This window comes from Rissa tridactyla, chromosome 1 (assembly GCF_028500815.1).
Source record: "Rissa tridactyla isolate bRisTri1 chromosome 1, bRisTri1.patW.cur.20221130, whole genome shotgun sequence".
Classification (NCBI taxonomy): Eukaryota; Metazoa; Chordata; class Aves; order Charadriiformes; family Laridae; genus Rissa; species Rissa tridactyla.
The window spans coordinates 205270496-205287576 of NC_071466.1; the positions used below are offsets into that span (position 1 = coordinate 205270496).

At 42.1% G+C, this 17081-nt stretch overlaps 1 protein-coding gene across 1 annotated transcript in view; it reads left to right on the plus strand.

The window, feature by feature from the left end:
* RELN (reelin) overlaps positions 1-15879 on the plus strand; it is a 293644-nt gene extending 277765 nt beyond the window's left edge. The window contains exons 59-64 of the mRNA XM_054208749.1: positions 275-436; positions 781-938; positions 1790-2009; positions 3025-3222; positions 3628-3726; positions 14757-15879. Coding sequence (XP_054064724.1) covers positions 275-436; positions 781-938; positions 1790-2009; positions 3025-3222; positions 3628-3726; positions 14757-14853 — 934 coding nt within the window. The 3' untranslated portion in view covers positions 14854-15879. The remainder of the gene's footprint in view (positions 1-274; positions 437-780; positions 939-1789; positions 2010-3024; positions 3223-3627; positions 3727-14756) is intronic.
* Positions 15880-17081: the final 1202 nt, after the last annotated feature.

The following is a 17081-nucleotide window of genomic DNA, read 5'->3' on the forward strand; positions in this document are numbered from 1 at the left end:
CTGTCACGCCAGCCCAGAGGAGCCCTGGGCTGGACTCTGCTGTTGTACCCCCACCACGGGTTTCACAGCTGGAGAGTCTTCCCTGGCTGCTCCAGGGTTTCAGCCTCTCACCTCTTGTCTGTCTGCGACTACAGAGCATGGAAACTATTGCTGACAATCTCTTGGGTTTGTTTAGTAAGACAGGCAATGCCATGACCCTTAGAAATTACCTGTTTCCCTTCAATTATTCTTTCAGTTGTTCTAAAACTTTTTTTTGTTTGTTTGTTTCCTACAGGACTGACTCATGGCAGCTTGTCCAGACACACTGTCTTCCTTCCTCATCAAACAGCATTGGCTGCTCCCCATTTCAATTCCATGAAGCTACCATCTATAACTCTGTCAACAGCTCCATGTGGAGAAGAATAACTATCCAGCTGCCTGATCATGTCTCATCCAGGTAGGTTACTGAAAGGTCACCTCACTGTGGGCCTATAAAATGTCAGCTGTCTTGCTGGCATTGTTTGGCTGGAACAACTGGTGAATTAAAAATGATTCTTTATTACTGGATTTAGATCTGATACATAATTAGTGTTTGTCAGGAAGCTTTTTGTTAATTGAAGTGGCTACTGCCAATGACATAGCAGCCACCCATTAAGGGCGGGTCTTTCCAGTTATTGAAGTCACAACCCCTTCGTACCACATTTTTCATTACATCTGCTGCTGGCATATTTGAACGTCGCTGTACAGATGTGTTTAATTGCTAGATGTCATAACACAATGTTTGGATTTTGATATTTGCAGCGCAACCCAGTTCAGGTGGATTCAGAAAGGAGAAGAACTAGAGAAGCAAAGCTGGGCAATCGACCATGTGTACATCGGGGAAGCGTGCCCCAAGCTCTGCAGTGGCCACGGATATTGCACGACTGGAGCCATTTGCATTTGTGACGAAGGATACCAAGGTTTCATTTCTTCAGTTTCCTTCCTATACACCTGCTGCAGTCTAATGTAGCTCAAAATTAAACAAAAAGATAAAGACAATGATGTAATGTGTCTAAATTCATCACTGGAATGCTTATAAATTAATAATTTGACAGAGCTGCAAATGACAGCTCTTCCCTCCCCTTACTCTTTCTGGATTGAGCCAGTAGTCTCTCCTGTCTGACACTGTATGTAAAGCCCATTCAGCCTTCGTCGAAGGCAGAATGTGGCTACCTGCTTACCCAGAAATGGCTTCCACCCCTGTATGTCTTCTGAGGGCGCGCTTACTGCCAGGGGATGTGTACACGGGATACAGATGTTGGTGACTGGCCCCTGTAAGGGACACGCTTCTGTGCCCCATCAGGACAGAGTGCTCTGCTCTAACCCCGCAACGCAGCAAGCACACGCCTGGTGGTACCTGAGTGCCCGCGTTAAATTATAAGTGCTTTGTGGGAGTGGAGCCAGTGTTTAATGTCTTCCAGGACAGAGTCTCATAACTGTATAAGATCAGATCCCTGCCCTGTTTTAGACGCATTTTCCTTCAACCAGCAAATTGAGGTTTCTTATATTGGCATCAATGCAAAATAGGAGAAACCCTATTTCAGCAGTTCATGAAGTTACACCACTGTAAAAAATAAGACTCACAGCCTCAGTTTTCTAAAAATGAATGCAGTACAACAATGTGCACATCATTAATGGATCTGCTGAAATATATTCAGCCTATAGTGTATATTGGTCCAGTACCTTGAATGGAATTACAATGAGCTGTAATGCAATTTTCTCAATTCTTTTGATTTTTGTGTGTTTTATAACTTCACTGTGTCATTTTTAGGTGATGACTGCTCTGTTTTTAGCCATGACCTCCCCAGTTATATTAAAGATAATTTTGAATCTGAAAGAGTCACTGAAATAAACTGGGAAACCATTCAGGGGGGTGTGATAGGGAATGGATGCGGACAGCTGGCACCCTACGCCCACGGAGATTCGCTCTATTTTAATGGATGTCAAATACGACAAGCTGTGACTAAGCCTCTGGATCTCACCCGAGCAAGGTAATACTTTGAGCCTAAAATGCTCCTTTAGCAGCTCATGAGAAAGGAAACTCTTTGTATGTGCATGCATCATGTGGGCCAGCATTGATGAGGATGGACTGACCTGGCTCTACCACACCGTCAGATGTGGCTGGCAGATAAACGTTAGAGTTGGCAAAATGCTTTGTGACTTCCATTTGGGAGATGGAGAGTGAGGAGGAAGCAATGTCAGATGAAAAGGTCAGATGTTTTCGTCATGCCCAACAGAGCAGTGGCTAGTAAGCCAGCACTGACAATGAAGCCGTTGGCAAAGACCGGACACCAGACTGTCTGGACCAGCGCCTGATCTGATAAGACAAATCCCATGTTTGTATCTGCCTCCATGAGGGTCATGACTAAAGATGCTATTAGTAATTACGGACTCATTTTCCCATTTCAGTTGTCAAGTGGAATTAGATTCACCTGGCAATGAACAGGAGTAACTTTTTCATCTATTGAGACTCTTTGGCCATGGAAAAACAAATGCAACCAGCCCGTGCTGGCTCTTAACAGAGTGACAGTTTTCTGGACTGGTTTGTATTTAGTTGGCTAAAGTAAGATTAGAAACAGGATGAATTGTCAAATGGTGCAGACATAAATCAGGCTCTTCCTTTCTTATTTGAACACCCAGGTAGAATATGAGAAATCTTTTATGAACTTCATTATATTCAACTTTTATTTGCCCTTTTTTAGCTTTTCATAGACTCATTTGCATGTTTATACTGTTTATGTATCTCAGTTTTGTGCAGATACATTGTAAAATTTAATCTGTTGTCTCCAACTATATGGCAATATGTTATACACAGTAAACTGTTACTTTGAAAGGGGAGATGTGTTTTACAGATGTAAGAACAGTTTATTTTGCATGTTAAGAGTAATGATTCTTGAGGATGCTCAAACTTTTAATAAGGTAACTGCAATAAACCTGGAAATGTTATTGGTCCTGTTTGAACACTTTTTGCATATTGAAAGTACCTTTTCTCTTTGTGTTTTACAGCAAAATTATGTTTGTTTTGCAAATTGGAAGTATTTCACAAACAGACAGTTGCAATACCAACCTGAGTGATCCTAACACTGTAGACAAGGCAGTGCTCCTCCAATACAGTGTAAATAATGGAATTACATGGCAAGTAATTGCACAGCATCAGCCAAAGGACTTTATACAAGCCCAAAGAGTGTCTTATAATGTTCCCCTGTGAGTACTCAGTCACATTTCATTACCTCTAAGCACACAAGATATATTTCTTTGCATCTGTTGCTGCTAAGAAACTATCTTTGCATCACTATGCAAGAAAAAAGGTTGATGAGAGGATAAACGAGAAAACTTAAGGGGAAGGTTGATGAAGAAATTCCAGCCCAGTGTTTATCAATATATTTGAAAGAAAAACAGAACACTTGTTTTAAAAATACGAGGAGAAAAAAAATTCCTCCTTATCTGTGTGCATTTCTCACCATTAAATGTCTTTTATGTACTGTATGTTGATGTTCAGGGATGCAGAAATAAAGCTTTGACTTTGCTCTCAGTTGCTGTTGGGCTAGATAGGGATGTGCAAACCACCGATAGTCTGGAGCTCACAGGCTCTTGCATTTGTGACAACAGGGAGGCACGAATGAAAGGAGTCTTACTGCGCTGGTGGCAGCCCCGTCACAACGGAACAGGTCATGATCAGTGGGCTTTGGACCACGTAGAAGTCGTCCTGTGAGTATCTGCTTCACCTCATCCCACCCCATCTCAGAAATTCCTCCACTGAAATTCCTCCAGCATGGCACGAGTGTTAAGCTCAGTAAGAACCATTGTGGCCCAGGGAAACCTTTGAGTCTTTGCTAATGTTCTGCCCTGAGTGCAACCCTCAGCGGATCATTCGGCCACGAAGTAAGGGGCACAGCAGGGGTATGTGTTGTGCATCGTGGAAAAATGCAGGAGGGAAAGCGGGGCTTTATCACCACCAAGTATTGGTGTGGTCCTGTAATGCAGCAATGACTGTGAAAAAAAAATTGTGCTGGGACATTCCTATGGATATTCCTGAAAGGATATTCCTGTTCAACACTGTGCTGCCATGTAAGGCTGATTTATATGCTTTTGAAGATACAAAGAGTCTGCTGTATTGCTCTTTGCACAAAGTAATGTTGTTCTGCCTCTGAAAAATTTGTGTTAGCAACTAATGCCTTATTCATTTCCTTTTTTAGTAAGAAGGATACTGTTCAGAAACAGGGTTCACTATATCAGGTTCCTATGGTCCGAGCTCTATATTCATCCCCTTGTCAAGATTTTACCAAGTAAAGTGTCTGCACCCTCCTGATTCTCCCATTCTTGAGATGGGTTTCGCTGGCAGCTAACCCGTTTTTCCTGTGTTACGTCACGAAGAGATGACCTGCTTTTTCTCTAACAATTTAGTTCCAGTAGAAGTGAAATGCTAGTGGCTTCACGGGCGGGAACTCATCGCTGACAGTGGTTGGCAGAGAGAGGCGTGCCTGCTCCATAGATAGGTTCAAACATTCCTTTTATTGAAAAATTTAAAAACCAGCAATGAACAAATTAGGCTTGAATAACCTTCAGACTGTGTAATTATAACCATGAGGTTTCTGAATTAGCAGAGACACTGCAATTAATGTTTTGTAAGAGTAGCAAAGTGAATTATCTGATTGCTAGTTAGCCCTGTTCTTCTTTCCACCGAGAAGCACCAGCTTGCATGGCACTCATATCAACCCCAAATCAAACGGGTCCCAACACTGAGTAACTGTACACGCTCTGCTGCTTTTACACACCTTGCTGGGCTCTGCTTCCATAACATTAAGCTTAAAGCTTGAAGGAACAGAGGGATGGATGTGATTCCTGGCTTAGTTAATCAATGGCTGTACGATGCTGCATCAGGAAAGATATGAAATAGTATGAACCACAGTGTTTAGGAAACCAAGGAAAAGGGAACTGGTAATTCTGAAATATTCCCATGTCTTTCTGCCTTGCAATTTAAAAAAATAAAAAGAAAAAATCATGTGGGGAAAAAAAATAGAGCATAATATTATCCATCAATCCAAGCATTGAATTAGGGAGTATAAATAGGAATAGGGTGAATCTTTAAAAAGTGATTCTTAGGATGAAGTCTGGAGAACTTCTTTGACAATGAGATCTGCCAGGTTGTAGACTAGACACAGAAGTTGAGCGGTGACATGTTGGTCGCATGAGATAGATTAGAATGGAGACAGCAATAGAAATGCCATATCAAATAATCCCACCTTGCTTAGAGAAGGAACCAAATGGGTGCCTTCTCCCCTTTCTTCTTTTTCTCCTGTTAAAGAGCTTTAAGGTTCTTCTGAATATTGGCCAAAATATCAGGCTAGAGATAAAGAGTTTCCATCCTGTTCAAGTGACACCTGGTACAACCCACAGAGGAGGACAGACCAAACCAGACAGATTTCTCCCTTACCAAGTACTGTGAGATGCAGTGCCACGGCAGCGTAATTCCTGAAGGCCAGATGGGGAGTTCCAGCCCCTGCTAACTACAACACGTGAGACATGCTGCTCTCAGGAAAGGCAGAATTACATGCTGTGGTGCATCTGGTTCATACGCCAGCCTGTGCTCAGACCTGACAAGTGGCTTTGACCCCTCTATTAAGTTCTACCTGCACCTTCTAATTCACCAAAATATTCTATAGGCCTCTTAAACTTTATTTGCAAGTAACCCACAAATGGTTCGATAAAACCTTTGGAAGGCTTTCTGAAGGGAAGCGCGCTTTTCCTTCTATTGAAATACTCCCACCTGGGTTTTCCATTAGGTCTGCTGTTCCACTCTGACACCTCACACTGGTCCCTTTGCCCTCCAGCACTTCAGTTTCTTCACCTGTAAAATGATGAAGACACTCGGTGAAGACACTTCCACAGAATGCTTCCAGGCATACAGAAGGGATAACTGTCTGTTAGCACTAACTCTGGATGATCCTGCACACACCAGGGCTACCAGGATTCATGCCATGAATACTAGGGATAGGACTTAGTTTTAATTCTTAATATTCCTTCATTTTCCAATGAAGGGCACAGAAACCCCGCCTGCCCCTGGGGAGAGCAAGCCACCTTGCCCAGGCAGCTCTCCAGTGAGAGATGAGGAGACAGTGTCCCTTGGGTGCTCTGTCCCCCCCATCGATTGCCAGAGCAAAGTTCTGTGAGCAACAGCCACCCGAGGGCTCTGTGGTATGGCTGCAGCGAGGCACAGCCTGAACTAAAACTATTCACCAAGGCGCTCTCATTACCTCTTCCCATTAATTCTGTAGGGAGTCACTGGAGAGTCCGTAAGCTTCTGCTTATTCTTCCCAAAGCTGCTGAGATACCTTAGGAAACATTCCTCACGAATTGGAAGTAATTTCTGCTGGCACTCCGAGCTTCTCTCAGAATATCCCCTCCCATGAACATCCCTGGCTGCAGGACCTGCTGATGGTCCATGCCTAATCCAGTCTGTGCTCAGTCCTCTTATAACCCTGCCCTCCATCACCCACCTGAATGAGACTCCATACACCTCTCTGGGCATCATCAAAATTATCCTCACTGGCCCTGGTTTAAGCCCTAGATTTTCATGCTTGTTTGTGATCTGTGTACCAATGTTGCCACAGCAGGCAAGCCTCTAGCCCATGTGGAGTTACAGCAAGAAGCCAACCTATACGATCAGAGGGCTGGAGCACCTCTCCTGTGAGGACAGACTGAGAGAGTTGGGGCTGTTCAGTCTGGAGAAAAGAAGGCTCCAAGGAGACCTTACAGTGGCCTACCAGTATCTTAAGGGGGCCTACAAGAAATCTGGTGAGGGACTTTTTAGGATGTCAGGTAATGGTAGTACTAGAGGGAATGGATTAAAACTAGAGATGGGACGATTCAGACTGGACGTTAGGAAGAAGTTCTTCACCATGAGGGTGGTAAGGCACCGGCACAGGTTGCCCAGAGAGGTGGTGGAAGCCCCATCCCTGGAAGTTTTTAAGGCCAGGCTGGGTGGGGCTCTGAGCAACCTGATCTAGTGGGAGATGTCCCTGCCCATGGCAGGGGGGGTTGGAACTAGATGATCTTTAAGGTCCCTTCTAACCCTAACAATTCTATGATTCTATACTAGGAGATGTGGTTTGGGATGTAGAGAAATTCCTGGCTGTCTACACATCTCCTCTTGGTTCCTCCCAGTGGGCTGACAAAGAGGTCTAATTTTCCCAAATGCCCTAGGTCCCAACTCTTGGTTTGGCTGCCTGCATACCCAGGTGCACACCTAGGTGCTATGTCAGCTTTTCCTCAGCCCACAGGCAAGTGAGCCATGCTCTCCTTGAGCAAACTAGGGGCTGGAGTAAGAGAGCAAGCAGGGAAAGCACCTGCCAGCAGGGAGAGCTGGTCTGTAGGGAGGCAGCAAAACCAAGGACTTTCTTGATTTTAATTCCCATTCAACACAGGGGATGTCCCTGCTCCTCCTTACAGTGCTCACCCCAGGGACAAATCTGTGAATACCTGCTTTCATGGCTCAACTCTTCTCAGCAATCCAAAGATTTGAAATTAATTCTGTCACAGGCCCAGCTGCCAAGTCATAGCGCAGATACCACATACAGCTGATCCACGGCCAGGGTCTTGACGCTCTGTTCAGTCTAATTGATTCCTGAGTCAAGGACCATCCTCTTACCAGCAAACGTTTTCAGGATAACATTTCTTTGTTTCCTTTTTGCTCCCAAGATAGTTTGCTGGGAGAGAAAATTAACCTACAGATTATACATGCATGCAAAATACCTGACGGTGATAAGAAAGACTAAAGGCAGGTGCTTTTGTATGTTACATAGGATCACTCCACTTCTGAATAAATTATTTGAATCACTCATTAAAGAGCAGTATTGTTAAGGCTGTGATGCAGCTGCAAATGGTGCTCAAATTGAGCACCTCTCTTGAACAGGTAAAATGCAATACCTGCTTTGAATACGTTACACATTAAATTGGTCTTGCCAACTAACCACTAGCCAACTTATTTTAACAACGGTTGACGTCTATCCTGTGGTGGGGAGAGGATATCAGTTATCAAGTTGTCCAGTTCCTTTTAAATCTAGTACCTATTATTCCTAAGTAGTGCAGCATTTTTTCTCTCCATTCGTAAAGAAAGCTTTGTGCACAACTCTCACATTCCATGTGGCTCTTCTTAGGATGAAAAAGTATTTTACCCCAGACTTAAGAAAGACTGCTTTTCAGTGCCCCCATACTTCTGCCCTAAGAAGAGCCCACGTTCCAACCCAGCATTTCATTTGCACATCGTTTTTCTCGCAGCACAGCTCTCAGCCTGTCTGCAGCACAGACACCACGCACTTTTTTGCATGTGCATTGGGAACTGCCATTTCTCTGTGTTGACCTCAATTCTGGTCAAAGGTATTGAGAACTAAAGGGCAACGATAAGCTGAACACTAAGGGTCTGATGTTGCTTTCATTGCACCCCAAAACTTGTAATGAGATCCAAGGGAATTTGAGTTGTGCAAGGGATGCAAGAAACATTATCCCTGCCTACTATTTTATGGTTAACTGTTGGATAACAGAACGAAGGCCTCCATAGCCATCACTCCATGCTCTTCATTGTCAAGATATTCTCACGTTTTTGGCACAAATGATTTAGTGAGAAGTTACGTTGCACATGGTGCAAAGAATGTTTACCTTTATTTTGCAAAATTAAAATACAAATTAAATATTGTAGCTCTAACAAAGAGTGCTCATGTGGAAAAGCATTTTCACTTGCTTCATTTTTTTAGTAAAAAGCAATGATTTGAAAAATGCACTTATATTCAAGTATTAACATATTTATAAAGAACAGAAATAGTTCAAACGTTAGGTAATTATCTGAATATTCACAACATTTATGCCAAATTTAATATGATGCAGTCTGTGCTTTTATGACATTTTTATTATGTTTCTAAAAAGTGCATGCTGAATTTTATAGAAAATAGAAATATAAACATTGATTTGAAATATCAGGAAATAATTTGTTCAATTTTTATTTTCAAAAGAGACGAAAAGTCCTATATTGCCTCTAAACCTCATCAGGGTTTTATGACTAATCACAGTGCTGCATGCATTGAAAGGCATTTTCTAACTTGTGTTGTATTTCATTGTTTGCTGTCATTGGTTTTACACTAGAATAAGGTAAGTACTTTCCCTGAATCAATATCAAATGTATGTTGCTGTTACAGCTACAGTTCTTTCCCAAAGTTTTGTCAGTAACGGGTCAGTGGAAAATCATTCGTACTCTCTTGAGATGTGCCATGTAGCTCTCGAGAGCCCTGGTCCTGCAGGGAGTATCAGGGGAAGTTCACTTGGCAGAAGGTGTTCAGCAGCTCCCCCTGTACCGCAGTGGGAATTTAACGGAGGCTGCGGTGAGAAGGGCTTCTCCTTCTCCTGCGGTGCAATGAGACCTGCCAATGGAGGGCACCCAGCTTGTTGCACAGGCAGCCTCTCAGCTCCAATGAGGAATTCCCACTTTTTTCCATAATCATAGAGTCCCCTAGGTTGGAAAGGACCTTTCAGATTATCAAGTCCAACCATTAACCTAACACTGCCAAAACCACCACTAAACCATGTCCCTCAGCACCACGTCTACCCGTCTTTTAAATACCTGCAGGGATGGTGACTCAACCACTTCCCTGGGCAGCCTGTTCCAATGTTTGAAAACCCTTTCTGTGAAAAATTTTTTCCTAATGTCCATCCTAAACCTCCCCTGGCGCAACTTGGGGCCATTTCCTCTATCACTTGTTACTTGTGAGAAGAGACAGACCCCCCACCTCGCTACAACCTCCTTTCAGGTAGTGACTTCAGGTAGAGCTGAAGGCAGTCAGATAGTGTATGCCAGTCAATCTGTATGGTGGCACAGTCACAGGTGTCTCTCAGAGATACACCAAGTGTCTGCCAGGTAGTTGGTTTCTTGTAACTCTGTTGCTTTGTGCTGTCTCAGTTAATAGATACCACAAACCAACACAGTTACTGAGCTCTGGGTTCAAATCTTGACCTCACCAGAGCCAAAGAACCTTTGTCATGGATATGAGCCGTCAGGACTTCAGACAGAGCACATCACTTCTCTCGTGACAGTTCCCTCCTAACAAAGCATTTGTAATTCAGCCACAACATTTACCCCAAGCCCAGTCCTGAGGGGCATGCCTTTGCCATTTTCTAAGACGTTGTTCATGTTTTGTTTTGTTATCCAAATATTTTTGTTTCTATTTGGTTTCTATTATTCCCTGTTAAGTAATAATAAAAGCATGAAAATAATGAATTACATTGGGGGATTTTACCACATATTTTTCATTCCATTTGGCTATGTTCTTTTTTCATAAATTTTAAATTGCAGACCTGAAGTTCAAACTGCGCTCTAGGAAACATGCAGTAGCCAGAATGCTCTGTTAAAGACTAAAGATGCAGAGCAACTCCTTCTCATAAATTGCTTATTGTAGGTATTTACTTAACATGCCCTAGACAGAATTTTTTTCCTCTATATTGGCTGCACATTTTTTCATCTAACTAATACAACTCCAGTGACTCCACTGGAAAGTTACTTAAGAGTTTCCTATGTAAACTGGAGCAGTATTATCTTCTATTTATTTTTTAATATTAATGCACTCAAAACTGTTGAACAGATTATGCAGTAGTTGCTCCTGTTAATTGCTTTTTTATACTGTTTGCTCCATCAGCAATACACAGATAACTATTTTGGATCTGTACTTTTCATCTGATGGTTCAGTGAATGCACAGAAAAGGTAGAAGGCTCAGCATGTGCTGACCAGTCCATTCCGCACTTGCAAAGCAGCCTCCAAGTTGACACCAATATTCAAACAAAAGTTCCCTCCATACCCTCTGTTACAGAAGGAGGGCGTTCATTCCTAATATAGCTTGATGGTCCCTGGCACATTTTGGCTGCTCCAAACAAAAAAAAAACAACAGCAAAAGTATGGTAAAGCCATTTATCAGTCTGTAAAAATACATATTAGATTTGTTATTAATAGTACTGAAAGCATTCTTAAATCCACCAAATGCAAGAAATGTGTAAATATTCCTGCAAACTTTATTATACAATTCTTATTGTGATCTTATAAAGCACTACTGGTCTCTCTTAAACAGTGCTTGCCTCCTAACAATAGATAAGATTAATTCAGAAAAATAAATATAAACCTATTCTCACCTTGTGGATGCCAGACTACGCATACTATACAATATGATACGATACTATGATATGTAGGGTATACCTGTTTACCTATAGCAAGAGTTAAAATCATGCCATTTTCTGTGGCAGGCATGAAGATTTTGTGTGGCATCCAACCAGTAGTTGGAAAGCCCATCTTAGACTTTGGTGGAGAAGATCTCTGAACCATGTCAGTGCAAATAAAAAACAATAAGCATTTAGTTTTTAGTATTTTAGATTTCTCTTATTTTTCACAAACTGCATTGCTGAGGTGTTTGGTGTGTGACAGGGAATATATGTATTTTCTTTGTTTGTCTTGATCATCTTATAAAATAAAAAAACAGACTGAATATACATAAGTATATATTAAGTAAATCTCTTTTAAGTTATTAGGTAACCCTTTCTTTGTTCCTTTTTTCAATTCTTCCTTTTCCTTTATTTTTGTTGGTTTTTTTTCTTTGTTCATTGTTTTAAACATCTTCATCATAACTTTAGGGCCAGATACAAAATGCTTAGGCATTTGAAGTGAAATAGAGGCCAGGTCCACCTAGCGGTGTCCAAAATGGGTCCTGAAAATCTCTGCTGAGCTGTTGCTGAATGCAAACAAACCAAAGGCAGGAGGGTGAGAGAGGAACATGAAGACCCCTGGGCCAAGGACTGCAGCTCAGCATGTGTTCTGGCTGCCCAGGTCATGCCCAAGCTGAGGATCTCACAACCGAGCACAGTCCTAAATTTAACCAGGTCCAGAAACAGCAAATTTTTCAGCCAAAGACATTGACAGGCTCTGTTTGGTCCCATGTCCCTGGAGTGAGACCACTCGCAGTTGAGCTGTGCATTCTCCCAGGGCCCAGTCTCCTGTATTTTGGCTCTAGAGCAGCCTTCTCCCAGCAGAGAGGTGCTCCATCCTCACTTTGTAGTTAGGATGCTCTCCTGAGAGGTGGGATGTTGCCTTGAAGGCCCCATGCATAAGGAACAACCCGCTTCCCAGACAATGGGAATTAAAGGGAAGGCAAGATTAAGATCTCTTTCCAGCCTCATGATGAACAGCAGCCACTTTCAGGAGTGGGTTCGGAGTTGTGATTTCCCTCCTGCCTTCCTCAGTGAGGGACTCAGCATTGCAGTGAGGGTGATGTTCCACAGAGATGAGTACGCAACCAGAATAAAGACCGATCTTCAATTTTTCTTTGCACTTGAGCTACCAAGTGGCATTAAAACTATATAGACTTGCCACTGTCACTCTTTCACACAACACTCTTAGCACAGACATTTTCACTTGAAGAAATCAGGACAAGTCAACCTCAAATATCAACCCCTCCCTCATTGCCAAATGCTCTAAAGCACTGCCTTACTGTGGGAGCACCAAAAGTTGTGCCGAGTCTAGATCTGTTTGCATTGTCACCGGGAGCTGGATTTTATTTCATTCTTATATGTGCATTCCAATGGCAAAAAGAAAAAAAAAGGTGTCATTTTTATGTAAAATTAGGTGAAGAAACTTGCAGAGCCTTGGAAAACTAGTTGGGAAGCAACTTGGAATTGCTTAGGGGTTTGTGTCCTAGATGTTGACACAACTGCTTTTATTCAATCTAGTCAATCACGTTCTAGATCAGCTGTTGGAAAGGCTGTAATTTTGTTACACAGATTTTTTTAAATGAGGTTATCATACTACAGCAAAACCTATCTTTGCCTCTGGAGGATCATACTTATTTTTCAAAGCATGCAATTATTTCTTTTGCCTAAGGGTCATATTCACTAAAAATAAGCTTATGCACTAGAGAGGAAAGTATGACTGATTACAGTTTGAGTATTTACATTTTACTTAAAGAGAAAACTCACACGTGAAAACCTGCCTTGCACTCAACAAATGGGAGGTTTGCTGACTGTAATGTCTACTGCAGGCCTTTACTTCACAGATCACCTTTAAAATCCAATGGACTACTTGTTTTGGAGGCTCCTGGTAACATTCAGTCCCTCGGAACAGAGACACTTAGGCCAGGCATCCTTCCCCCGCTTCAAGACAAAGCTAGAAAGCATAAGGTCCTCGGTGGGCAGAGAGGATTAAGAGAGGGAGTCAGAAATTAGCCGGAGACTGCACAGATTCACTCTGACTTTGCAGCTCCTTTGCCCTGGAAACCAAAAGAAAATTCGGCCACGCAGTCACCAGCCACTCCTCCTGGGTGAAGCTCTTTATGCCTGTTGGAGTTGTCCTTGGGGTCTGCATGGTTAACACTGTGCTCCGATCTCTGAAAGAAACTGCATCCTCTGACTGCATCTATGGGAGTATCTTGTATGCTACTTTTCCACGTAGAGAAAGAGGCTCTCAGGTGGCTCTAAAAACTTGTCTGGCTGCAGTATGTGATACTATATTTACTTTAAACTTAGTTCTCTGATCAAAAGGTCTCTCCTATACCCTGGGACTCTATAGTGCAGTGTGCAAGAGGGCTGTCTCTCCTATAGCCACATCTCGGCTGCTCTATACGGCTGGCCAAGTGCTCTGCCAAGTTGGAGGTCTGAGAGAGGAGACATCCTGTATCAGAACGTCAGAGTAAACAAACCTTTTCATTCTCATGTAATTCTGAATGCAATTTGGCTGTAGGCTTATGTAGACCTGTATTTGTGCATATGCACCAGGGGTATGGATATGTATGTAAAGGGGCCAAGAAAAGGCACAGCCAGACAAAGCTCTCTGGCTGTTCTGCAGAGGCTCTGTGGTGCTGCACACGCAGCTCTGTGCCATGAGGAGACTCACAAGGATGCACCACAGATATTACAGCTCCATTTCCAAAGCTGCTGAATACGTAAACTGAAGATGGGATCTGGCCCTCAGAAGTTAGATAGGTTTCAGGTACCAAAATGCCAGACAGCTCTCTTGTCCACCCCTGCCCTCTCATGGTTCTTTCTTCCTGCAGTGGGAGAAGTAGAAACCTATGTTAGGTGGGATGGGTCTTGTCCTCCAGGTAGGTCTTCCGAACAAGTGTCCCTCCTTCAATTAGGCTGCAGTCAGGCCGGCTCTTGCCTGGTCTCCTCCCAGATGTGATGATGCTTATTTCCTAGATCTTCCTTCAATTTTGGATGAGAAGTATAAGAGAGGGAAACATTAAGTCTGCATAAAAGTGTTGTACTTCATTTACTATATAATGAAAGTGGAAGATAATGAAGTGGGGTACAGCTTTTCTTCTGCTTTCAAGATAAAGCAATTAATGATCTAAGACAGAAGAATAACTGGAGCATAAAAGCACTGTGGAGAAATGCCCTATATTAAGAGGGTATGACGTGCATGTAGCTTTAGTGAATCTGGCCCAAGGCAGCACAAGTTTTCATTAGCTGAAAGCTCTTAACCTTCCCCTAAGATAATGAATTGTAAAACAAGCAAAGTGGGACAGATTCTCAAATGCCTTGTACCTTGCTTTTGTACAAAGGGTGCAATACGCACCACTTTACGTGAGGTTGAAAGGTCACGCAAAGAAAAAGAAGAATCTGTCCCACTAGCTCACTGCTCCCAAAGACGTTAAACTACATATAAAAAACTGACACTCTTCTCTTCCTCCCCCCTCCCCCCCTTTGATTTTAACAGCACTCGCAAACAAAATTACATGATGAATTTTTCACGGCAACATGGGCTCAGGCATTTCTACAACAGAAGACGAAGGTCACTTAGACGATATCCATGAAGAAACGAGAAATTTATCTTTTTTCCTCCCAACATGTGATGTGTTGCTTTCCATTCTCTAAATCTAGCACTGCGTCTGGTATCAGGACTTTTCTGCAACTGGCTTGATGAATAACTGAAAGCCTTTCTCAAGACAGAGTGTACACCACTTTTTCGCACTGTGAACTAATGAGAAGTGACTTATTTTCTCATAGGTAAATGTTTTAATGTTGATGTGTCTGTGAAAATTGTGATCTGTTGTAATATCAGTTACAGTGGCAGTATTGGAAGTAAGCAACTAATTCTGTTTAACAGGAAAAAATTTTAAGCACAAAGACTTTTCAGATTTTATGTTTAAAAAATCTACATACTAAGTACAGAATTTAACATTCTTTGTCACATAGGTATTTAAGTGCACTGTATTTCAGCTCTGTCATTTTATATGATTAAGTTATCATTGTTTGTCTTCTTTGTATTCTCTTCTACAACATGACACATTGGCACTGTATTTACTTGTTTTGTTGTTGTAATATTTTTGCTGCTGATTTTTGGGCTATTTACCTTCTGACAAAATGTATTAAAAAAAAAAAAATCAAAGTACCTAATCAAGAAGATAATTGCAAAAGTAGTTGTAAAGGCGTTGATATCCTTCGGTCTTATTCTTTGATATGTCTGTTGGTTAGCATTGTTTTGTGGATAAAAAAGAATGCTTGACATTAAACTTTTTTCTACTAAGGAGTTGTGGATGAAGCCCCAAACAGAAGTTCCCGATTCCCTGTCTAAATGTAGTCAGTTCTCTGCAACTGATTTACTTACAGTAACTGCCATTTGGTGTCTGTAGTAATGAAGTGATTTGTAAACAGTGAACGTTTCATGGTGTTCTCTTTGGTGTTTGTTTCTATTGCGGGTCATGTTTGTATCTTCTGATAAAGTTGTATCTACACCAGCAACGTTAAATGCCCCTATAGCCCTAAACTGTCTATTATCATAAATAAAATGCTTCACTTTATGGTGAACCAAGCTAAAGATCCATGCTTCAATAAAAATAATGTCAACAAACATTCTGACGTTAGACTTTTCAAGCCATGCGGGCTTTACATGAAATCATAAACCACATTCTTTTATTAAATACCTAGATTCTAATGCAAACATGGATAGTATTTTTTAATATTTGGTACATCACATTTAACAGCACTTTGCAAATAATACAAACCAAGAGATCTTCACAGTCCCACCTGTGGGCATAACATCGTCATTGGAACGGGTCCTCGTGCAAGGAATGAAATGGGACCACAGACCAATACACACTCTCACTTGTCTTTATCTGCAAATCCAATATGCAATGTGTGAATCGGTGTTTCCAAGCTCTGAGGACTACACGACTACAGCACATAAGGAACCTGGTTCAAACCAGACAGAGTTGCTAATTCTTAGAATCATAGAATCATTAATGTTGGAAAAGACCCTAAAGATCATCAAGTCCAACCGTTAACCTGGCACTGCCAAAACCACCACTAAACCACATCCCTCAGCACTACATCTGCACACCTTTTAAATATCTCCAGGGGTGGTGACTCAACCACTTCCCTGGGCAGCCTGTTCCAATGCTTGACAACCCTTTTGGTGAAGAAATTTTTCCTAATATCCAATCTAAATCTCCCCTGGTGCAACTTGAGGCCGTTTCCTCTTGTTCTATCGCCAGTTACTTGGGAAAAGAGACCAACCCCCACCTCTCTACAGCCTCCTTTCAGGTAGTTGTAGAGAGCGAGAGGGTCTCCCCTCAGCCTCCTTTTCTCCAGGCTAAACAACCCCAGTTCCCTCAGCCACTTCTCATCAGAGAGAATGATCATATATACCTGCTATGCTCTTAGAACATGCACATCTGCTTCTGGCGCCATACCGCTCTGAAGCAGAATGATGTTTGTTACGCATCCATGCTCAGCCACCTAAAGTGTGTTTAATTTTTAAGAGGTTTTTGATCAAAGATACCCGAGGAGTGCAGGAGAAAAGGAGGTCATTTAGTGACCAACTAGACAAAACCTTTGCTTGGTCAAAATTATGCAACATACTTTTGACAGAGCTGGAAACTTACTGCAACAGCCCAGCCTCCTGCAGCTGCAAACTGGCTGTACTGTTCTGGGGAATGGGGTGTGTGTGCATTCAATTCTTGAAACAAGATAAAGGATCTATTCAGAAAAACATCAGGATGAAAAAAATGAGATTATTAAAGAATATAATAGCATAATGTTT